Source organism: Macaca fascicularis, chromosome 2, assembly GCF_037993035.2.
Source record: "Macaca fascicularis isolate 582-1 chromosome 2, T2T-MFA8v1.1".
NCBI classification, from domain to species: Eukaryota; Metazoa; Chordata; class Mammalia; order Primates; family Cercopithecidae; genus Macaca; species Macaca fascicularis.
Window position 1 is genome coordinate 90,561,064 of NC_088376.1, and position 25,873 is coordinate 90,586,936.

The 25,873-nt window shown below is 37.7% G+C and overlaps 1 protein-coding gene across 3 annotated transcripts in view; it reads left to right on the plus strand.

Annotated features, from left to right (window-relative positions):
* KCNMB2 (potassium calcium-activated channel subfamily M regulatory beta subunit 2) overlaps nucleotides 1–24,141 on the plus strand; it is a 294,624-nt gene extending 270,483 nt beyond the window's left edge. For all 3 annotated transcript variants that reach the window (XM_045386608.3, XM_065540208.2, XM_045386607.3), the window contains 3 exons: nucleotides 6,330–6,500; nucleotides 8,927–9,122; nucleotides 22,364–24,141. In XM_045386608.3, coding sequence (XP_045242543.1) covers nucleotides 6,330–6,500; nucleotides 8,927–9,122; nucleotides 22,364–22,648 — 652 coding nt within the window. In that variant the 3' untranslated portion in view covers nucleotides 22,649–24,141. The remainder of the gene's footprint in view (nucleotides 1–6,329; nucleotides 6,501–8,926; nucleotides 9,123–22,363) is intronic.
* Nucleotides 24,142–25,873: the final 1,732 nt, after the last annotated feature.

A 25,873-nucleotide genomic window follows, 5' to 3' on the forward strand; every position in this document is an offset into this window, starting at 1 on the left:
GCCATCAGTCATTTTGGTGAATTTATCGAATTTCGCTATACACCACAAATTTGGTATGATCATTGTAACCCTACACAGTTCTACAATAAACCACACTAAATGGAATGAAAACATTTACAAGGGGGCCAGATTTAGGGCCTTCAGACTCTCTCCACTCTGTCTCTCTCTGCAGCCATTGTCTCTCAATCTCTCTGCCCCTCTGTCTTTCCATCTCTTGTCCCAGACACCCACTGTCTCCAGTCTCCCTTTCTCTCTGTCCCCTGTTCCTCCCACCCCCATACCAGCCATGCCCTCCAGCTTCCTCTGCCCCCTAGTCTTCCCTCCTCTATCCTCTGGGTGTCCCCCTCTCTAGGTCAGTGGGCCAGACTTCGTGTTTCACTGATTCTTCTTTTCAACTTAGCAGAGGGTCCTACTATTCTTACCACAACCTTTATCAATGAGTACAAGAAACAAATTTTGGTTAATTGATAAAGTTGATAAATCCATCAAAGTGGTCGCAATGTGAAATTTGCCACAAGAATTTCAATAATACTAAAATATTAGGAAAACAGCCAATGACTCTAAAAAGAATTTGAAAACTAGTAAAAATTGAAAGGCTCCCACATGAAATGCCAAATTTTTGTTATATTTGTTAGAAGGATATATTCACAAACATATTCAAGAAAGGCATATTTATAAATATATTCATAAGAATATATTTACAAAGAGACTAAGCCTCCCTAGAAAACTTAGCTTTCAAAAATATCAAACTGATTCTAAAATACTGCTAAGATGAATACATCTGTAAGAAAAACACACTTTATGATTGAACAGATTTTTAAAATATAGTCTTAAAATATTCATACACAAATTTATTTATAATCCTTTACTATATTTAAAACAATACTCCTTAAAAGAAGTCTTTGTTAAATCTGTAAGTGTGGTAAAGTTGGCAAAATATTTATGTAGTAAGCTGATCCTTCAGTAAATTGGCTTTTGGGGAATTAGGCATTGAGAAACTGATCCTTTAGCAAATTGGCCCTTGGTATATCAGTTTGCTTCCCTTGTACACACCTCTCTAATCAGTCTCATTGCCACACATTGCAATGACTGACATCTCCCTCAGCTCCCTTGGGACACTAAGTCTTATTTATTTGGTATTGCCAGAACTTAGCACATTGTGTTTCATCTGATGAAGACTTAGAAATGTTGACCAATGAATAAACAAATTAATTCATAAATGGCCTTTATGCTGCCTTAACCTGAGGACTTCTCTCCTTCTCCTTATGGGATAGATACCAAGGGAATCTGAATTTAAATGGGTGACAGTCAAGGAGGAAAAATTTTCTTGCACATTTTACTCTTTATATCCATATTTGTATATGCATAGCCTCATAAATAATGAGCCCCAATATCAAATTTCAAGAAACTATACAAAAGGAGCTCAAAACAAAATTTTACTAGGTTGACTATTACTTGGGGTAAAATTTATTGAAGCCTTACTAAACAATTGAAAATATTTTGTTTACAAGACATTTACCACAAACACTTTTGTTATACTTGGATTTGCCCTGTAGATATATTAATAACTTCTGTTCTCCAAAGGCTTTGAGCAGAATGTTCCCTATGTATAGTAAAGACTGCACTATATCTACTATTTGTTGTTGTCAACATGTGGTTCACCATGAAGCCAAGACTATCTCAACAGGCCTTAAATGTGTCCTTGCAGGACACATCAAGGCTAGATCAGTGTCAAACTTATAAAGTCAAATTCCTGCTCTACACCCACTGCTGGGCAGCACACTTAGCCAAAACTGAATTTATAGTCATACCCCAGACTCATTCTTCCTCCTGAGCTCTCTACATCAGTGAATTGTACCGGCCCTCATTCCATTATTCTCAGAACTACCACCTCCACCCTCAACTCCTCTCAGATAGATTCATAAAGAATAGACAGAAAGAACCAAAGGGTGATGAGCTATCAGCCTTGTTAGTAGTTACACAGTAACTCATACATTACATGGCTTCCTAGTATGGAAAAGGACGCATAGGCCTGTGGCCCAAATTATGGCATCATGCTCCTTCCAGCTAACACTGAAGACAACATGGTGTAGAAGAGGCCAACTAACCCACTCTGTCTCAGGCTGGGAACACCCTCTTTTCCAACTGAGACTTACTACCCTTACTATCTGGACATGCAAAAAACCAAAGCACACCAGGCCTGTACAAACACAAATCCAAAATGATATATTTTTTTACAAAAATTATGCCACTCATTAGCAATGACCCAGAAAATAGAGGTGGCCCTCTGACTCTGGCATATCTCACCACTGAGATTAGTCACTCCTCTGCCTGTACTTAGGACACTAAACCTGTGGGAAGAGAATCTATAAATGTACAATCACTTTCTTCCTCTTTAGCAAGGTCAGCAGAAGTCACCTCTTTGGATCCTGGAAGAGCAGGGAAACAGAGAAACAAGGATCTCACCTTACTACTCTCCACCATTTCTCCAGTCATCCACACCAAGTACTGGAGCATAAATCTAAACTACATCACTTTTCTTGCTTCCTCATCATCCACTGTATTCTATCAGCCACCAAATCCTGAAGTTCTGTCCCGTAGATATTTCTCCATGTACCGTTTCATCTTCATACATCCTACCTTGACCCTAGATCCAGCCCTCATTGTCCTTTGCCAACACTACAGTAATAGTCCCCCCATTCCTCTCTCTGATTTAAGCCTTATCTTGTTTCTTAAACTCTGCACAGAAGCCAGAGTGATCATTCTGAAACTCAGTCATGTCACCCTCTGACAGATTCCCATTCACTACAGAGTAAAGGCCAAGCTCTTTAGAATGACTTACAAAACCCTTCATGGCCTACCTACCTTTGCAAACTCATCTGCCTCTTTCCCTGTCCCATAGGCATCTCAGTAATATTAAAACAGTTATAGTTTCTGATATTCACCATGCAATTGCAAGTTTCCATCGCTTTGCTCATGTGAGTCCTTCTGTCTAAAATACCCTTGACTCTGTCTCATTTGGTTAACCCTGATTAAAACTTGAATATTTTGTTTAAAGTGTTTCTCCTTCAGGAACCCTTCCCTAAACTCAACCCTGGCTCTCCATCCTGCTTCCTCAGGCTGGGGTATCCTCCCCTCTTCTCTATTCCCGTAATACTCTGTGAATTGCTCCATCATTATATTTTTCATCCTATGCTGATATTTATATACTTATCTGTTTTCCTTTTGGGCAGGGCCCATATCCCCAATAACAAGAGGTTACCAGCATTCAGGAAAAGTTTGTGAACCTAAACTGAACTCTTTGCTCTTCCAAATCATGTATTCATTTCTTTATTTTCCATTAATTCGATCATCATTTACTAATGAATTCCATGGGCACAGCCCACTCCACTCACCCACTTTCATTTTGCTGGGTAGTATCCTGATTTCTCAGATATTTTGGGGGCTCTATGAAAATTGTTCACTTTTCCCCTCTCTATACATTCCAGAGCATATCAAAAACATTTGTTAACCACTTTCAAATTGTGATTTGTTTTTGAATTACAGGTTTGAATCATTTTTATATGCTTCTTGTTCTGATGACACAACTGACTGATTACACTTCTCTTTTATGGGTATAGGCTGACATAAGTGATGCTATGTGACAGTCTAATACCCTGGAATTGTGAGATTATGCTCCCTCCTTGCTGTCTTCCATCTGCAGGAAATGCAGACCTCGATGGCAGCCATCAGAGTTAAATACATGTTGATAAATAACATTAGTGAAGTAACAGCAGATTATTATTTTACAGCAGGTCTTTGAAGCTACTCAGACTCGGCCTGTCTCTTCCTGATTCAGAAAAGCTTTCAGCCCACTGGCTTTAGCCACTAACGGACACTGATTTTTTAAAATTTGAGTTCATAAAGGGTGAAGTTTTGAAAGCTTTGATGTAAATCCTACAATTTCCAAACAAAATCTCAAAAAAAAATGAAGAAACACAGAGGGTGGGTGGTTGCCAGTCTGTGGAAGTCAAAAGCAGGGCAGGCCAGCTAATCCAGGGGCACTGGGATTGGGAGCTGGGGAACAATGAAAGATGTGGGCTCTCCAGGCCTCTGGTAATAACCATGAGCAGCCAAGAGCAAGTGACAGCGGGAAGAAGCCAGGAAGGACAGGGACATGAAAAGATGATAAACAAAGGCCTGTATTTAGCTCCGACTCTCCTACTACAATGAGCTGACTTCGCAAGGAAAGAGTAAGATTTATATAAACCACCTCATAAAGAGAACTTTAAAATAATAATAAGAAGCTAATCAGTTAATTTTGCACAACCAATACTTAGATTAATAAATACTCAGCCCTACAACCTCATGGAAATATATTAAGTACAGACGCACTCTATCACCTCTATAAGGAATCAAAATATTTAGCAACCAGCCCAGAATGATCAGCCAATCAGAAGAGACATTGGTTATAGACACCAGTCAGGCCATCCTCGAGCACAAAGCTAAATATAAGCCCTGAATAAACACACAACTGCACAAACAACAGGCATATCTTCCCTCCCCTGCAAAGTTCCACTTTAGAGTCTACTCTGGTTCCTCTCCCAAGCAACAAGAGTGATTAGCGATAAAAATTTGAATGAAAAATCTGAAGTTATTCTTGTGCATATTGGTTTTTGCCTGAAGCTAAAAAAAAAAAAAAAAATGACTTAAGAGTTTCTTTTTCCATTTTCAGCATTTTATTTGTCCTCGCTGTTTCTAGGCTCTAAAGGCCAGCGATTTTCCCATTTCCACTGCCCTGCAATCCAAAGCTCCCTCCTCAAAATAGACACCGAGAAATCATGAGCTGTTTCTTGGTCGCAGGCCTTGCAGGAATTCCTGAGCACTGCCTTCCTACTCAAGCTTCTCTTCATCTCACCCAGCATCCAGCACTTCCGCATTTCTTTTCTACCTTCTCCTCCAGACCTGGTTTCAAATCCAATCCTCCATCCCTAATCTTTATACACTATTAATTTTCTTGCAGTTTTGTCCATTAGAAATTCTTTGGAGAATAGTAGCAATTTTAGGGTTTTCTGATGTCCGTGTCATTGAGCTGTAGCTCCCCACTCCATTTTTTGAATGGGAACATTTATTACTAATCTCATGTCAGTCATTCTCTTAAATGATTTGCTTGTATCATGTCACTTAGCCATTAAAATGCATTTAAACATTATTTTCACTTTGCAGGCAACTGGGGATCAGAAAGTCTAAGGAACGGCCGGGCACGGTGGCTCATGCCTGTAATCCCAGCACTTTGGGAGGCCGAGGCGGGTGGATCACGAGGTCAGGAGATCAAGACCATCCTGGCAAACACGGTGAAACCTCGTCTCTATTAAAAAAATACAAAAAATTAGCCGGGCGTGGTGGCGGGCGCCTGTAGTGCCAGCTACTCGGGAGGCTGAGGCGGGAGAATGGCGTGAACCAGGGAGGCAGAGCTTGCAGTGAGCCAAGATCACACCACTGCACTCTAGCCTGGGTGACACAGTGAGACTCCATCTCAAAAAAGAAAGTCTAAGGCACTTCTCATTGATCACACAGCTAATAAGCAGTGAAACCAGTCTGAACTCAGGAGACAGTTGATTTCAATTTCTTGTTTTCTTATCCTACATTGCTGCTCTAAAATAAAAAACAAAAATACTAATAAAACTGTCCAAAGTTATAAGGTCTGGCCTCAATTTGAATGACACTTTTCTAACTCAATCGAATGTTTTCCCATATAAGAATAGCTGGGTCACCACTCTACATCTTCACACTGCTTATCAATCTCAAGCCAACAAAGCCCTAAGCAGCCCTCAGCTTGAGAAAAATGTTAACCAAAATAACTTCTGCCTATCATTACTGAAGAGAAATGAAAGATTAATTTGATATATTCCAAGTATATGTTGCCATTTATTTGAATCAATGCTCCATTAGGTATTCCAAAATTATTTAAAAATCAATAATGATCAGCTTTGGGTTAAATGGTAAAGTCAACAAACCCAAAGCATTATTTTGAGGGTTGAGGGGATTGGTTTCTTTCTTTAGAATTAGATAGAACGAAAATTAATTTACAGTTAGACATTGGCCCCAGAGTAAAGAAGGAAGGCTTATTTCTGCTCAGGACTGGTACATGTACAGGCGTGCATGTGCTTGTGAGTGTGTGTGCATGCATGTGTGTACTTGTGTGGGAAGTAGTGGACACACAGTGAGGTCCAGCTGCATTGAGGCAGGTTTGGAGGGCCCTAGGAAAGCATGGACAGAAACTGACCTGCTCTCTAGGGGCATGCTGATTAACTAAACTTTATGTAAGATCATATTGTTTTCAACCTCAGAAATATTTACCAGAAAATCAGAGACCATGACCTCCTGGACAAAAGGAAAACAGTCACAGCACTGAAGGCAGGAGAGGACCGAGCCATTCTCCTGGGACTGGCCATGATGGTGTGCTCCATCATGATGTACTTTCTGCTGGGAATCACACTCCTGCGCTCATACATGCAAAGGTAATACCACTGGGAGGGTGCAACCCTGCTGTTTGTCTCCTCCTCCATCCTCCCCCATCACTTAGGCAACCCTAAGGTCATCTTCCTCGCCTTCTTTCCTGATAAGAATTTTGAGAAGTTCCTGGTAAACAATACTTTTCAATAATGTTATCTAATAATAATAATAAATATAGCTCTATGTATAACATGGATACCAGGCGTCAAAGACTTGTACTTGTTTAATTATCACAATTACTCTATAAGGTTAAGTATAAATATACTCATTATAAAAATGGCAAAACTGAGGCTCAAGAGAAATATGATTTCCTCAGTGTCTTACAGCTCTTACTTGTGGCAGAGCTAAGATTCAAGCCCACATCTCGCTAAGAATAGGGAAAAGTCCCTATTCTTGCCACTTCACACTTCTGTCCGTTCCCCATCCTCCTCCCTTTTCCACCCCAACCAACCCCTCCATCACCTTCCACGTGAGTGGTTCTCAACTGCATATTCCAACTTCCCCAGAAACTCTAAAAATGACAATACCCAGCCCCCATCATCGTCACCCCAGAAGGTCAGATTTAATTGGTCTGGAGTGGGACCCAGTCACCAGTATCTGTTAAAGCTCCCCAGGTGATTCTAATGGGCCTTCTAGGCTGAGAAACACTGCTATGCATCTACTTTTAAAAATAACAGATTTTGAATCTTTTCATTTCAATATTTGCCGTAGGTTTACTGAATGGATAGGGAGGCAAATAAATTGTGAGACAGCAAGTGTACTCTCGCCCTCGGTAAGCCACGTGGTAAATCCCACCATCATCTCTAGCTGTTGTCCATAAATTGGACACTCTAAACACAGGCGAGCCCAGCCTTGATGTATCAAATGGGGGGAAGTCTCACAGCAGTTCAGCTTAAAGAAACAAGACCTTTTCTAATGAAAAATTGAGGTTTCAATCCAAAAGAAAATGAAACAATTTTGTGGCATTTGTTTCTCCATCTAAATTAATACTTTCATTTTAGAAGCAAAATCTAGCTGAAATACAGTAATTTGCTGAAATTAAGGCATCATCTTTCACATTTGTGGCTGCTCTGCTCTGTTTCTCTGATGGCCTTCAGCTGTGCTCATTTTCAATGAAAGTGCTGATGCCTCAGGCCCCAAGTGGTCGCTGATTCCAAAATGCTTTCAGATCTTCACATCTGCTTAGAACCATCAAAGATTTTTTTCCTCAGTATATAAGCAAAATGTGACCACCCATGTTCCAGGAAAACACAATTTGCCACACCGAGGGAGGGGATCAGGTCTAGTATCCTGCTTCTGGAATAAAACTTCACACATGCAAAGGGGCAAGATGCTGTGGATGCCTGTCTAGCAAAAGGAAAGGGTATCAATCTGCAAAGAAAACACGTTTCTCATTGCTGTGGTGATCAGCTTATATCCAAAACCAAACCATTGATTGCTAGTGTGTTAATTCCTAATTACAAATGTTAATCTTGATCATAAAATTAAAGGTATATTAAAATAACAAGTTGACAAATGGGCAGCTGGATTCTTCCAGGTGAGACGTAACAGGACACCCTTATTCATCCATTAGTCTGCATAAAAGAGTTTCTTTTCCATTGTGTTTGTGGGGAGACAGCACAACACAATAGAATGAGCCTGCGCCTTAGAGAATTACAAGATTGGGTGGGATCACAGTTTCCATCACTTACTGCTATATGTCCTTGCATATGTCATGGGATTTCTCAGTTCACTCACTTTTAAAAAGAAATTGCTTCCCAACTTGCACAGTTGTTGAGAGAACAAAAGAAGGTATTATATATGAAGTACCAATTAGGGTGAAAGGAATGTGCAGCAAGTGACTGCTCATGATATAACGAAAGGGTTGAGTTATCCTTTTTCCCTTATTAGAAAGACCGTAAGGCATTCTGTCACTGTCGTTCCATCTGTCAAGCTGGACCACACAACCCTCCACTCCTTTGTCATCTTCCCGCTCCTTCTCCCTCACACCTTCTGTGCCTGCAAACGGGGCAGGGAAGGGATCTGGGATGCAGAAAGTACAAAGTAAAACATACAGAGGTAGGGGCTGGAGCATGTCAAGAAGCTGCCTGCAATGTGTAAATACAGGGTGAGGACAGATGATGATTTTAAAGCATGCTTCATGTTACCAGGGAGTTCAATAAGGGAAAAAAGAACTTAAGTCAAATACCAGAGAATACCATATAAAATGGAAGTCACTGAAAACGTTCTCGCGTGTCCAAGTTTGTCTATGCTATATGGTAGTTTGCTTAAAGCTGTTCTATACGAAGGCCTAAACTTTACACAGATAGATCATATTAGAGATTTAGAAAAGATTTTTCAGCTTCAGGAGCTGAGAAATAATTCCCTCAGATGATGCCTTTCTCACTATTAGCTCTTGGGCCTGTGTTTACTCTCACCCCTTTCTCTGTAGCGTGTGGACCGAAGAGTCTCAATGCACCTTGCTGAATGCATCCATCACGGAAACATTTAATTGCTCCTTCAGCTGCGGTCCAGACTGCTGGAAACTCTCTCAGTACCCCTGCCTCCAGGTGTACGTTAACCTGACTTCTTCCGGGGAAAAGCTCCTCCTCTACCACACAGAAGAGACAATAAAAATCAATCAGAAGGTAGGAACTTGGCGCGCTGCATTTCAGTTACCCCACAGAGCTTCACACCAGGCTCTCCGCCTCTGAAGTTCCCCTTTGCCAGCATTTCAAAGGAAAATACTTTCAGGAAGCAGAGCCTGCCTCTTCCATTCAGAGAACTTGCTATGTGACTCTTGCCTAGAAAATATTTATTTTCTGTGCAAGTTGTGGGCAAATCATTCCTACATTTGTGGTAGTGCAGATTTGGCTTTCACTTCCATTTGAAAGGGTAAATATTAACATATCTTTACACAAATAGACTGAGTCTTTCAAAGCAACTATGCAGCTTAGAGATGTACAAGACAAAACCATGTGTTTATCCTGTACCTGGGAACCACCAGCTAAAGGTGTGTTCTGTTGGTCCATGGTCATTGTCATTTAGTTCTGTGACCTCAGGGATATAACTTAACGTTTCTGATCCTCAGCTTCCTTTTCTCTAAAAAGCAACAAATGGACACCTTGCAAGGTCCTTATGAAGATGAGACCTCAGCATATACAATGTTGAGCAGAGCATGCTACTTTCGACCCATGGTCACTGTGTGTGTGTGTGTGTGTGTGTGTGTGTGTTCTTCTTCACATATGTCATATTCATAGAGGCTGAATTTTCCAGCACTAATATATTCAAGTCCACGTGGTAGATATTCAACAAATGTGTATTTTATTAAAGTTTTACATAAAATTTACATTTATAAGGTCTGGAATGACCAGGAAGGTGTCAGCAGACCAACTTGCCATTACAATTTTAAGTTAAATATATTGAGTGTTGGATTTGTGGTAACAATTAGATATGCAGAATAATCTCATATGCGAAGACAACTCAATGCCACTCTTGGCTCTTATTACCAGGATAAACCCTTCTGACCTCTAATCTTTCTTGTAAAAGCTTTTCTTTTCATTACATTGTCAGCATTTAAATGATATAGCTTACGGTTATTGAAAAAATGCAGTAGATTCAAAGTTCAATACTAGCACATAGAGAGTGAATAGGATTTGTTTCTGATATATCGACACAAAGTAAGGAAAACAACCTTGAACTTTTGTTGCAATAACTTAAAAGAATTCTTGCAAATATCTCTGAGGACTCAACATAATAAATATTTCAGAGAATGTTGTTTGAAAATGCTGGCTCTGATTTTCTTTCATTTGTAGTAGCCACAAATAATACCAGTCCCAGTGCTGTGCTGCAATATGTAAAGCCTAGCTCTCTCACAAAGTGTTTGTCTTTCATGATCTTCGCTTAAGTCAGATTTTAAAATCAAAGCTGACCGGTAATGATGAATGCCTATAAAACTCTTAAACCTGAATAGGCATCAAAAAATGGGACATATTTTCATTTCCTCATTTTGACAATTTATCACTACAGCCCTGTGAATGCATTATTTAGGCTATAAACAGAGAGGGAAGCTACCAATAAACTGTCCCAGTTATGTATTCAGGACTGGTATCTTACTTGCTCTCAGCATAACACTAGGTCATCATTTGGTTTATTGGTCCCACTATCTTGTTTTTTCAAGTAAATTATAACATAGAGAACTGTGCATGAAATGAAAAAGTACAGCTCAAGTATTACAAACAGATTCATGACCACCATGTAACCACCTTAAGGTTCAAGAAATACAACATTTTCTGTACCCCAAAAACACCCTACATGCCCCCTCTCAATAACTACAGGCTCTGCGTCCACCAAAGACAACAACTATCCTGACTGTTTATGGCAATTACTTTCTTACTTTTCTTTGTACTTTTATCACCTAAGGATATATCCTTAAACACTAAATATTCTATTAATAGTTTTGCCTCATTTTTAAACATTATATAAATGGAATCACATAGAATACTTTCTGTCTGTTTTTCTTCACATAGCATTATGTTTGTTAGATTTATTCTATTTGGTTACAGTTCATTCATTTTCATTACTGTATCATATTCCATTGTATGAATATGTCTGTTTATTCATTCTACTGCTGATGGACATTTTGAGTTGTCTACAGTTTGGGACTATTACAAGTAATTCTACCATGAATATTCTCATATATGTCTCTGGTGCACAAGCACACACACTTCCATCAGTTATAAACCTGAGAATGGAATATTTAAATCATAGAGTATACATATCTTAAAATTAAGTAGATAATGCCAAGTAGTTTTCCAAAATGTATATGCCAATATACATTCTCACCAACCCTGTGGGTATGAGAGTTCTTACTGCTCCAAATCTTTACCAACACTTGGTAACATCTGTAATTTTGATTTAGCTAATGTATATTTCCTCACGATTCTAATAGCTAATGTTATCAAGTGCCTTTTCATTTATTCATTGGCCATTTGGATATCCTTTTTGTGCAATGTCCATGCAAGTTGCTTGCCCATTTTTTTATGGAATTGTTTCTTCTTTACGTTCAATACAGGAATCATTTAAACATGAACCTCTGTTGGTTATACGTGTTGCAAATATATTCTCCCATTATGTGGCCTTTTCACTCTCTGAATGTCTTTCAATGAAAGAAACTTCTAATTTCAGTGCAGCCAGATTTTGTCAATCTTTTTCTTTCTGTTCAGTGCTTTTGCTGTTCTGTTTAAGTCTTATACCCACCCTAATATCATAAAGTCATTCTCCTAAATGACATTCTAAGTATATTATTGTTTTCCCTTTCATGTATACAGTAAAATCTGACTGGAATTAATTTTTACGTAGGGATCAACTTTCTTTTTTGTTTGTTTGTTTTTTCATATGGACACCGACGTGCTCCAGTCCATTTTTGAAGAGACCACACTTTTCCTCACTGAATTATTTTTATAATCTCATTTCTTCCTCCATTTTATCAGAAGTTATCTATTCTGTTACTATTCTTTTTAAAGTCAAAAAATAACAGATGCTGGCGAGGTTGCAAAGAAAAGGGAATGCCTATCCACTGCTGGTGGGAACATAAACTGGTTCAGCCATTGTGGAAAGTAGTTTGGTGATTGCTCAGAGAACACAAAGCAGAGCTACCATTCGTCCCAGCAATCCCAGTATTGGGTATATACCCAGAAGAATACAAATTATTCTCCCACAAAGACACATGTACATATATGTTTATGGCAGCACTTCTCACAATAGCAAAGATGTGGAATCAACCTAAATAAATGCCCATCAACAGTGGAAAGGATTTTTTGCTTCTTTCTGGATACATCCTATCTTCTAATTCAGCAATTCTTTACTCTGCAAATCAACTGTTAAACCCATCCATTGAGTACTTAATTTCTCTTACGGTATTTTAAATTCTAGAATATCCAACTGAGTCTTGTTTTATCATGTCCAGTTCTCTGCAATATTTTAATTATTGTCTTTTAAATCCTTCAACATAAAAAGTAAAATTATAGTTGTTATAAAATCTATTTTGATATCATCACTATTTGAAGCCCCTATGTACCTGTTCTGTTTTTGTTTTCTCTTGTTTGTTTTCATGCTGTCTTGTAATATATGACTATTTTTATTAGGTTTCAGATATTATATTTGTAAAATTTTTATAAAAAATAACTTTAATCCTAGGATAATGTTATAATGTCATCATTTCCAAAAATTATTTCCATTTGCTTCACCAGCCACAAGCCATTCAGCATCACCTCATTCTAACTTCATAAATTGTGATACTCAAATCAGAACTGAAGTCCCTATGAGGACCTATCTATTTCAGGCTGACTATTCTCCCAGGATGCAACCCTTCAGAATCCCAACCCAAAGTGAATAGGGGAATTATCAAGACCCCAGCTTGATAGGCCCCCAATAATAATTCCTGCTCATAGCTCTGCAAGGCTGTCAAAAATGCCAGTTAATCTCCTAGGCTCTCACCCCCTCTTCTACAATCAGCAAATGCTCCCAGGGAAAAAGGCAGCAAACATTTGGCTCACTTTCCTGGCCCAGTGATTCTTCACTTTCTGGAAAGCTACCCTCTGCTTTTAATCTGAAATATACGCACTGAAAATACACAATTATCTCTATGTCAAAAGGTCATTAAACTGTCTTCATGCAAAATGAGGAATATTCAAGATAATTATGGCAAAAACATAAAAAAATTTTCAATGTCAGCTCTCTTTCCTGTTATCCTTCCCAGGCTCACCAAAATTAATGGTCTCCCTCACAGTTACCAACAAATAGGCATGGTTATATTGAGATACATCAGGCGCTGTTGATAATAACTGTCCTAAGACAATAGGAGGTGAAAGGATATTAGTCAATCTGTCTGCATCTTGGTAGAAAGCATTTTATTTTTACATTTTTACCCTCTCTCATATAGTTTTTCTTTAGCCTTTAAACCCAGTGACCAACCTCTTGTCAACATTATGACCGAAGCTGCTTAAGCTGATAAACTGTCATGCTCTCCTAGAGCCACTGGCTGACTAATGGGCCCTGGGAGCTACAAGAGGGCTCAAGGGTCCCTGCCTCCCTTGGCTACAAGGCTGTCACTAGCATCATAAAAAACAGCAGCTGAGTATTAATTCACTATGGTTGTTGCTTGTGAATTCCTCAATGCCAATCTCCTTCAGGATTTTAAAACCTCTTTTCCTCACCAGGAATTCCCAAAACATGCCCCTATGGTTTGAGGATAGATTTAAAATGTAGTTTGGTGCAAAAAAAAGGAAACTATACCCATTTTTTTTGGTATATGGCATAATGCTATATATCTGGTCTGATGATGTAGAAAAATCCCAATTCAGTTTCTCCTACTATACTCTCACAACACACTGCCAAATCCAGGTGTGGGGGGGCTTTTCCCCACACATACTGAAGGTGAGTTCAGAATAATAAAATAATTTTCCCAGAGTTACACATTCACTAACTAATTATGTCTGAATTAAAATCTAAGTCTTTTTACTTCATCATCCTTGCTCTTAAAGAGTAAAACATTAGAGCATCCCCTTGAGAGAGTAAAGACAAGAGTTCTGAAAAATCCAAATTCTGTGAACTATTTATCCTTCTGATAGATATTTTGGTGAACAGGTGAGAATCTACATCTTTCCATCCTATTCCAAGAGGCACTTAGGATCAAGTAAGAAACAATGAGCAAAGAATAGAATTATCTGTGATCCATAGGTAGGATTAGGACTGTATATTCAGCACCAGTTTATGTAGAGTGGATATTAAACAGATAGAAGCTTACCCTGAAAGGGGTAAAAAAAAAAGTGGGGGTTGGAGGTGGGGAATATGCCCTGAAATTTGGCATTTGACATCGCATAATTAGCATTTTAAATTTGAGATATTTCTTAGACATTTCCTGAAACTGCCGGCAGACCAGAGATTCAGAAACACTTTTGTGATTGACAAAGTTTAGTCACTCCTTACCAAAGTTGAAATCTGGGAAAACTGAAGAGAGCACCTTTGTGTATAAGCAAAAGAAAGAATGTGCCATAAAGAAGCTGATACTGAGCATCAAAAAGGAAAGCAGGGGGAAGGAACCTAGTGCTTTTCAATTGCCAAGAGGGAGGCGCGTGGTGAAGACTCAAGGTCAGATTAAATATCTGCCTCACTTTAGGACTAATTGGATACATCAGAATCCTAGGGACTCTGTGGTTTAAGCTTTCTGGATATTGTCTAATCCCAAAGCTCCAAGAAGATTCTATCTCCTTAGTCAATTTCCTAGGTCTTTCAAGTTTCTTCTCTACTCCACATCAAGCAGAAGTGTCATAATAGATATGAGACCTGTGGGCAAATATAGGAAAGGAAAATCTCTCTGTAATGGGACCTTTGTCTCAATACTGAAAGAAACAGTCATGCATAGCAGTGTGAATTCTATTTTCCTTTTCACTACTAAATACTTGGAACAGTCAACTTGCCAAAATCAAGCAGATACTAGATATTCAAACTAAACAAGTCTAAGGTAAACGTTGTAGGATCCACTTTTTTAAAAAGTGATGGTAAAGAGCATGAAGTCTCAAAAGGAGTGGGAAGAAATGAAGTCTCAATTTACTTTCTCAACTCATCTGTTTATCACTAATGTTCAAAAAATTCAAAAGTTGAAAATATATTTGTGAATCCAAGGCTACCACCTGGTGAACTATACATTCTTTGAACATTCAAGTTATGTCCTGCTCTCAAGGATAGAATGCAAAGTCTGGTACATTATATATGCTTAATAAATATGTGCACAATATTCATTATTTGAGACTACTAGAAAAAGTTCCATTGACTTTGGAACCAATAATATTTATGTTTCACATGAGCAGTGTTTTTTTCCATTTTTGGTTTTTGTTTGTTGTTTGTTTACTTCATGGACATTGTGGACTAGGACCTGGCTACTAAGGAGTTCTGACAGTACATTTGTAACCCACCTCTATGATTGTACAGTCTTTATTGAAAGGCTTTTTAGCCACATTCTCATCCCATTTCATCACCCGTCTGTGTTTTTTTTTTCTGTTTCTCTCTGTACATTCTATATTGTTTATGTTTTTGTCACCTATATATAACATGCTACATGGTATATTGGAGACAACAAATATTGAATGGATTTTATTACATTTCTAACCCCATTTCAAAAATAAGATACTTCCCTCTTTATAAAAAGGCAAATGAAGAACACACCCTTCCCTTGAAGTGATCTGAGAAATTGATAGCTCCCTTCCTACCATCACAAGGAAAAGGAGGCTGACAGTGAGGTTATTCAGCCCAAAACACTCTCTTATTGCCTCATCCCTTCCCCACATCTTTTATTTTTAAGATGAAGGCATGTCACTCTTTGCTTCACACAAGCCTAGTAAGGCATGTCTGAAAAAAAGCCCAACAGGTAGTTTCTTAAAACTTCTGTCCATCATGAGAATAAAAATAACTGTTCTAAAGGATTCTGGAAGAGAGGCTAAGGAAAAAAAATTTAGTCAGTTCTCCAAAAATTGGAGAGAAGATGCAATTGCTGGACCTTCATGGCCCAGGTAAGGGAAAGGATGATCAGGAGACATAGACAGGACCCAAGGTTTTTCAGCTGGGAAAGGAAAGAGCATGATCTTGGGTCCATCCCTGTGGTTTTCAGTACTAAAGAGAAGTTTCTGTCTGTCAAGAATTTAAGGATTGGGAAAAGCAGTAAGATTTTATTAACAAAACTCAGGATTAAGAGAGATGTAAGTCTAAATCTTCCACTGAATGGCTGCTTCAGAGGTTTGATAGATTTATATAATCACATGTTAAGGCACAAAAGAAAAAATTACCTATAGCCATAGTAAAATATTAACATATTTTTATCAGTACTAAAATATATTGTATATATAAAATTATTACTCATATGTTCTTTCTGTTAAATATCATACAGAATCTCAAAGCTAAATCTTCCCCTTCCCACACCTCCCACCAAAAAAGAAAGATCTAAAAACGATAGATGTTTATTTTCTATCTAAATTACATTTTTCCAACTAAGTGTATATCTCACTTAGTAAAGTTTTGTTTATTGAAATGCATTCTATGTATTCGAAACCAAAGACATAAAAATGCCCTCTGAACACATGATAAAATCATGAGATAACTAAATCTTCACTCTAAATTCACACCTGCCTAAGAAACATACTCATGACTATTGTTTGAGCCACAGAAACAAAAACCTAGGCTCCTAGTGTAGAATTCAGCATAATGCAAATCTCCTAAGACAAAAAGGCAAGGGACATGAGATGACAGCCATTAAACAGGACTGCTTCTGTGAAAACCATGCAGCTAGTAATTTTGTTCTTCTTAGAGATTCCATAGTTTAGTATGTGATGCTTGATTGAAGACTTTTAGAAGACCATGTGGATATATGTGAAATTCCAATAGAAAAACATGTTAATGAAAATTTATTGAGCCTTTATGCATATTCATCATTTAATTGTCACAAAAAAAATCCAAAAAAAAAACCTGCCATGATGGCTCTATTAATCACATTATATAGATTTTAAAAATTTATTCTGCGAGGCCACATAACTTGCCTGCAGTCACACAGTAACCAGATCTCCTGAGCACAAGTCAGGAGCTTGTTATACTACTCATACATTCATCATCACCAAAGGACTTATCACCAAAAGACATATCAATAATAAAAGTAGATGATCACCAAAGGACTTATCAATAATAAAAGTAGATGACTGATTGACAAATAGTAGAATTTTAATTCTCAGGGACGGTTAATGGTCTAGTGACAGCTGGTTTATATGTGTGTTAAAAAAATGACAAGATGAGAAAGAGCTAAAAACACCAGGGGAGAGGACCTTTTCTCCACTGGTATCTGCCTGTTGCTCATATGTGTACCATTGGCCCTGAGGTCCCACGATCAATCGAGTATGGACCATGCCTCATCCATCCAGCCCACATGCATGTAATGAAAGTCCAATGACTTTCAACTTTAATTAGCAGCTCCTGTATTACAGTTCTGCCAGATGGTCTCAATGGTAGTTTATATGAAGAATCTTACCTAGTGACAGAATTATTGCCATTTGTCTGACAAATGTTTATTTAAAAATATATATTTTTAAGCTGAATCCGTTTACAAAAGCATAAGAAAAAGAAAAACTTCACTTTCAATGGAATGCCATTCTTACTGAGATCATTTCAATAACTTAGCACTGTTCACCACTGAAATTGCTACTATAAACTATCTTGGCACAGAAATATACAGATACCTGAAGCATTCATAATCTAAATTGGTTTGGTTTAAATTCAACCAGAAATAGTTTGTCTGTTATTTTTTAAATGCTTTGGTTCAAAAAACATTTCTAAAAACATTAAAGCAATGATCAGGGCATCTTCGAAGATGTCCATCTTAGAAGGACAAAAATTAAGGTGTTCCCACACTGCCTTATACCCTTTTGATCCAGAGGCATTCAACTGGTAGGAAATTTGCTTCATGACAGTCAAAGTCCAGTTGTCATGCTAAATTATAACTGACTGAAAAATTCTGCTTTCTTGGTGATACTTTCACCCCCTTAGTGCCTTGCTAGTACCAGGGAATTCTCTGCTCCACTCACCTATACAAATGTATTCACATTTATTCTTAGCTGGTTAAATTTTAAGGTGTCAACCAGACCTTGCTACAAGAACATCACATTAAACATGGTTTATGATAAATGCCAGCATGCTCATCCTTCATTCTTAACTAATCAAAGAACCTTCCTGCTGTTTATAGTCAAATAATTCAATGACTACAGCTCAGTAAAAAAAAAAAAAAAAGCAAGGTGCCTGTGTGCTCACTGATAAAGTTCAGGGAAAGAGTAATTCAAATATATTTCATTAGCCAAAACTCTTTGTTTTTTAAATATTTTGTTTCTGGGAAATCTACTGGTCTACATTTTTCTGAAATTTCAGGCTTCTACCCCAAAACCTGTATCAATGTACCTCAAAGCTCACCTTATCTGTGTCTCTGCATATAGTCATGGAGGTTGTGCATTGCACAGAGGTTCTAATCACATTGTAAAAGTCATATATGTGAATATTTACAGTTACAATTTGTAAATTGGTAAATGACAGTAAGATGTGAGTTTTATAAATAAAATAAATTTATTAGGATAATTTTCCAACTGAAAATGATAATGTTTTGAAGAAGGAGCATAGTGTTTCAGCTCACACTAAAACACTCTATAGATAAGCAGTGATTCTGTCAGAAACTAATTTAATTCTGATAAATCAGATAAGTTAATCATTTGATTATATATATATATGTATCAAGGGGCAGGACAGTAAAAAGTCTATTGAGAGGTTCTTACCAATAGAGAAGAGAGTTAGCCAAAAACCCAAACATCTCCCAGAAAAGCAATTTAAATCACTTTTTCCAAACTTAAAAAAAAACCCTCATTATTATATCAGTTTTGTCATGGCACATTTATAAACAAAGGAATATAAGTCACAGAGATTTCCTCAGAGATAGCTTTTTAAATTAAAAATGTGTCCAACTATATAACATAAAATAAAAAGAAAAACTACAAGAAAGGTATTTAATTCCATCTGTATCTAGATAAGAAAGAGGAGAAAGGGAAGAGTGAACAGGAAGAGGAACAGAGAGAAAGATTTAAAGCCAGGTGGGGGTTGAGAGAAGGGCAAGGAAGGAAGAGATACAAAAAAAAACAAAACGCAAAGATATAAGTGTGTATTAATTTGTTTTCACATTGCTATAAAGAACAACTGAGACTGGATAATTTATAAAAGAAAAAGGTTTAGTTGACTCACAGTTCTGCATGTCTGGGGAGGCCTCAGGAAACTTACAATCATGATGGAAGGCAAAGGGGAAGCAAGGCATGTCTTCTCATACTGGCAGAAGAGAGAGAACATGAGGGCGGGGGTGCTGCCAAACACTTTTAAACCATCACATCTCATGAGAACTCACTCATTATCATGAGAATAGCATGGGGAAACCACCTCCACGATCCGGTCACCTCCCACCAGGTGCCTCCCTGACACCTGGAAATTACGATTTGAGATGAAACTTGGGTGGAGACACAGAGCCAAACCATATCATTCTGCCCCTAGCTCTTCCCAAATCTCATGTCCTCTCTTCCCAAATCTCATGTCCTTTGTACATTTCAAAACCAATCATGCCTTCCCAACAGTCTCCCAAAGTCTCAAATCATTCCAGCATTAACTCAAAATTCCAAGTCCAAAGTCTCATCTGAGACAGGGCAAATCCCTTCCGCCTATGAGCCCGTAAAATCAAAACCAAGTTAGTTACTTCCAAGATACAATGGGGGTACAGTTGTTGGGTAAATAGACCCATTCTAAATGGGAGAAGTTGGCTAAAACAAAGGGACCACAGGCCCCATACAAGTCCAAAACCTAGCCAGGCAGTCATTAAATCTTAAAGTTCCAAAATAATCTCCTTTGACTCCATGTCTCACATTCAGGGCATGCTGATGCAAGAGGTGGGTTCCCAAGGCCTTGGGCAGCTTCACCCTGTGGTTTGGTTCTGCAGGGTACAGCCCCTGCAGTTGCTTTCCCAGGCTGACTCTGAGTGCCTGCGGCTTTTCTATGCACATGGTGCAAGCTGTCGGTGAATCTATCCTTCTGCGGTCTGAAGGACAGTGGCCCTCTTCTAACAGCTCCACTAGGCAGTGCCCCAGTGGGGATTCTGTGTGGGGACTCCAACCCCACATTTCCCTTTTGTACTGCCCTAGCAGAGGTTCTCCATGAGGGCTCCACTCCTACATCAGAATTCTGCCTGGACACCCAGGCATTTCTATATATCCTCTGAAATCTAGGTGGAAGTTCCAAAACCTTAACTCTTGTCTTTTGCACACCTGCAGTCCCAACAATACCTAGAAGCTGCCAAGGTTTGGGGTTTACACCCTCTGAAGCAATGGCCTGCACTGTACATTGACCACTTATAGCCACAGCTGGAGCAGCTGGAAAACAGGGCACCAAGTTGCAAGGCAGCATAGAGTAGCAGGGCCCTAGGCCATTTTTCCCTCCCATGCCTTCAGGCCTGTGATGGGAAGGGCTGCTACAAAAATCTCTGACATACCTAGGGACATTTTCCCCATTGTGTTGGCTATTAACATTCAGCTCCTCATTACTTATGCCAATTTCTGCAGGAGGTTTGAATTTCTCCCCAGAAAATGGGTTTTTGTTTTCTACCAACATGGTCAGGGTGCACATTTTCCAAACTTTTATGCTTTTAAACATAAGCTCCAATTTCAAATCATCTATTTGTGAATGCATATAACTGCACATTTCAGGAAAAGCCAGGTCACCTCTTGAATGCTTTGCTGGTTAGAAATTTCTTCTGTCAGATATCCTAATTCATCTCTCTCAAGTTCAAAGTTCCACAGATTTCTATGACAGGGGCAAAATGCTGCTAATCTCTTTGCTAAAGCATGGCAAGCACAACCTTTGCTCCAGTTCCCAGTAAGTTTCTCATCTCCATCTGAGACTACCTCAGTCTGGACTTCTTTGTTCATATCACTATCAGCATTTTGGTCAAAACCATTCAACAAATCTCTAGGAAGTTCCAAATTTTCCCTCATCTTCCTATCTTCTTCTGAGTCCTCCAAACTGTTCCAACCTCTGTCTGTTACCCAGTTCCAAAGTTGCTTCCACATTTTCAAGTTATCTTTATAGCAATACCCCACTGGCCTAGTACCAATTCTCTGTATTAGCCTATTTTCACACTGCTATAAAGATATTACCTGAGACTGGGTAATTTATAAATGAAAAAGGTTTAATTAACTCACAGTTCCACATGGCTGGGAAGGCCTCAGGGAACTTACAATCATGGCAGAAAATGAAGGAGAAGCAAGGCACATCTTCTCATGGTGGCAAGCAAGAGAGAGAACATGAGGGAAGAACTGCCAGACAGTTTTAAACCATCTAATCTCATGAGAACTTACTCACTATCATAAGAACAGCGTGGGGGAAACTGCCCCCATGATCCAATCACCTCCCAGCAGGTCTCTCTCCTGACACATGGGATTACAATTCAAGTGAGATTTGGGAGGGGACACGGAACCAAACCATATCAAAGTGTGTAGAAATAAAGAGAGGAGAGACATGTAAAAGAGGTAGCCAAAGAAAAGAGAGGTGAAAAGATCAAAAGAAAGGTAGCGTAAGTTCTCAGGTGAGTGGTGATTAAAGAACTGTTTTATTCTTCCTTGGCTTATAGGAAAAGCTACTTTGGCATGCTAAATGGGTCTGACCCACTCATTTCAGCTTTTTAACTATTCAATATTCCTACACATTACAGATTTCTTTTTCGTAATTCAACAGAAGTGTGGCTGTTTTTTTTTATGACAGTTGCAAGGTAACCAAATAAAATGAAACCAAGAAAAAACGATAAGAGTAAACTACTTTCCCCGAGAGAACTTTTATGTTATGTGGACAGATGTGGACAGACAAAATGATGGCAGAGTTGACATTCTGATTCCAAAGAGAAGTATGTTCAATAGAAAATAATTAAAACCGATCATACCTAGCTATGGCAAAAAGAATCCTGGGAATCATTTAATTTATTTTATGTACGCAACATGGAATGATTAAATCAAGCTAATTAACATATCTATCATTTTATTTCAATCAATAAATAGTATATGGGTGAGCAATCAAGGGACATCTTGGTCAGATACCTTAAAACATTGTTTTAATCAATGTGTTATTTATTAGGATTTCCCAAGGCACCAGTTTGAATATGAAAAGAATAATCACCATGGTTGTTTCACAGATCACTAATTTGAACACAATACTCCAACCCCGCCTAGAGTCTGAAACACACAGAATATCTTCTAGTAACAGTTTATCTTATTCTCCACAGTGCTCCTATATACCTAAGTGTGGAAAAAATTTTGAAGAATCCATGTCCCTGGTGAATGTTGTCATGGAAAACTTCAGGAAGTATCAACACTTTTCCTGCTATTCTGACCCAGAAGGAAACCAGAAGAGCGTTATCCTAACCAAACTCTACAGTTCCAACGTGCTGTTCCATTCACTCTTCTGGCCAACCTGTATGATGGCTGGAGGTGTGGCAATTGTTGCCATGGTGAAACTTACACAGTACCTCTCCCTACTCTGTGAGAGGATCCAACGGATCAATAGATAAATGCAAAAGTGGATAAAATAATTTCTTTTAAAGCTCAAATACTGTTTTCTTCCATTCTTCACCAAAGAACCTTAAGTTTGTAATGTGCAGTCTGTTATGAGTTCCCTAATATATTCTTATATGTAGAGCAATAATGCAAAAGCTGTTCTATATGCAAACATAATGTCTTTATTATTCAAGAGAATAAATAACTGTTTTGTGTTGGTTGGTGGTTTTCATAATCTCATTTCTGTACTGGAACTAGTACTTTCTTCTCTCATTCTGCCAAAATAGGGCTCAGTTATTCATTTGCCAAGCTTTGTGGAGGAATGTAGGTGACATCAATGTGAAAAAGTCTGTGTTCTGAGTTGTCAGATCTCTTGAAGACAATATTTTTCATCACTCATTGTTTACTAAAGCTACAGCCAAAAATATTTTTCTTTTCTAATTCTAAACTGAGCCCTATAGCAAGAGAAAGGACCAGACTTCCTAATTAAAGGAAGTTAGGTACTTTCCTTGTATTTTTTACCATATCACTGTAAAGAAGAGGGGAAACCCAGCCAGCTACTTTTTTTCATCACTTTTTATTCATAACTTCAGATTTTTAAAACTGATTTCCAAAATACAAGCTGTTTTCATTAGCCAATTCTATAATATCTTCCTGTGATTTATGTAGAAAATGAACAGACCCCTTTTCCATTTAAGACCCTTCTACTGTGTGAAGAGATGATACCTACAAGGAGTATCATTACCTGTGAGTTGACTGAATGTTGGTAGGTGCTCCATTACAATCCAGAAAAGCCTGTGTTACTGATAGTTTGTGGAAATCTTTATTTCATTTCAATTTACCTGTTAGATGGTAAAATTAAGATGCTACTTGCTGGTAAAAATTGGTGGACTGGTTTCAATGGGTAAATCTGTTGTAGCAAATTAATGTGTTGGAATGTTGCTCTTTGGGAATTTGTGTTTAATTTAATGAATGTGTAGTATCTCCTTCTGACAAGTGTTCCCTATTGGAATTTTAAAGCTATGTGCACAGAATACTAGTCTCTTCTACATGTTTTATTTTTCTATTTACAACTCCCTTTTTTGTTGTTATATTTTATACACAGAATCGATCTTTTTTCTAACACATATTTGAACTGAATAACAGACTTAAAGAAAGCCTTTGTTCACATTACTATTTACTTATTGTGTTTGGGGGAAAATATGAGGGATTGATTTTAAATAAAAAGCATTCCATCTTTCATTTAATATCAATATCAAAAGAAGAAGACAAACATCTATCTTTCTCATCTATATTTAAGTACCTTTTTGTAATGTAGTATCAAAGTATTTTAGGTATTGCAAAATTTTACAAATCATTTGTGGAATGAATGGTAAAACTAATCTGATGAAGTGGAAAATTATTCTGCAATATTGTAATTCATAGTTTGACTTTTCATAAGCAAATAAATCCTTAGGATGTAATCAGGACTTCAAATGTGTAATTAAATTTTCTTTTAAAAAATCTATTAAATTGCAAGATTTGAATACTTCTTGCATTCTGAGCTGACCAGCCCATGTTAGTCCAAAAATTTGTATTTCACTACCTTTAAAAATATTTTGAGTGATGACAAAGAAAGTTTCTTTTTTTTAACACCCAAACACATACACATAATGTTGTGACCATTTGAAAAATAGGATGAAAAATTCTTTTATTTCTACTCTACTTTAAAACATATAATTCTGAAGATACTAAAGAATTACTTGAGACTATAGAGCTGAAAATGTGCAGTCTTTAATGTTTTTTAGGCTTCCCTTCAAGTGATCCAAGGGTGAAATATATGTGAGTGAAAGTATCAGATGGGTTATTTTATTTTTACTTAACTCTGAATTTTTATTAAAAATTCCCAAATAATGTTTAAGATAACAATGTACAAATTTTTAAATAATGACACCAAAAAGATTAACTGGTGCCTTCTAGAATCCCAATATAGCAACAGCCCCTTCAAGAAATTTAGATATATACACAATTAATGCTCATTATTAAAAGAGAAAGATCTGGGACTAATGATGTTTTAAATGCTTTGCACATGTTAACTAATTCAATCATTTAACAACTCTATTGGAGGAGGTATTATTATTATCTCATCCTACAGATGAGAATGTTGAAGCTAAGAGATGTTAAAGAATTTCCCCAAGGCTATACACATACTAAGATGGTGAAGATGTAAGAAAATAGTCTGTAACTTCCCTGCTATGGTGACCATTTCCATGACTTTGGCATCTTTTAGATAACACTGGGGGAATCTGAGGCTTTGAAAAAATTATAGGAGTGAAGAAAAAGCATTGAACTGGAAGTCAAAGACTTCACTGGAGATATGGTGACCAGATGACTTTAAAGTTCTCAATTAGTCTTTTGACTCCTTTGACTGTAAAATTAGGAGATGAGGTCAGCTGATCATCAAGGTACCTTTTAACACAAACATTCCATCCTAGGTATGTGGAAGGAGGAATGAATACCATTTGCTAACCTTTGGAGCACAGGTCTGATCCTCAAACAGAATCTGTATATATTAATCTATGGATTAAAAAACAGCTTTTCTATTGATATTGCTAGTAAGTCTTTCATTTTTAAGTCCTAAAGCTGTATTTCCGTCTGCTAGAAGCAGAGCTCTGATGTCCATATTATTCATCAAGAATGACTTCCCTAAATGGTATAAACGTTTACACTTTCAAATCACTTTCATTATCCAATTGGCACATCCCATCTAAAACTTTATTGATTTCAGAGTCTCTGAGTTGCAATTGTATTAAAATCCAGAAATGGTAAATGTACCAATGATTGCTTGGAAATAGCTATAATAAAATACATGATTCTGTAGAAAGCTACTGGCAAAACACTAGCTGATGGTAATGACAGTGTAGGCAATCATAAAATACCTCTTCTGTAGACCATGTGACATTTAGAGTTCCAGCAGGCTACCCTTTCCCATTGCTGTGAATGACCATGCTGACCATGCTGTGAATGCATGGCATTTATAAAGCAAATATTATTTTCAGGATGTCAAGCCATAAATTTCTTACCACATTTCTGTGGGTGAAACAACACTGTAATCATTCCACTGGCATTAAAAGTGAGGCCAGCAGGATAGCAAAAACAATATGAGTAATTCACTCAAGTGAGTTAAAACAATAATTTTAAAGCAAAGGTTTGTTATAATACAAGCATAGTTAAATTTCCTCTCTCCTCCACCAAAACAC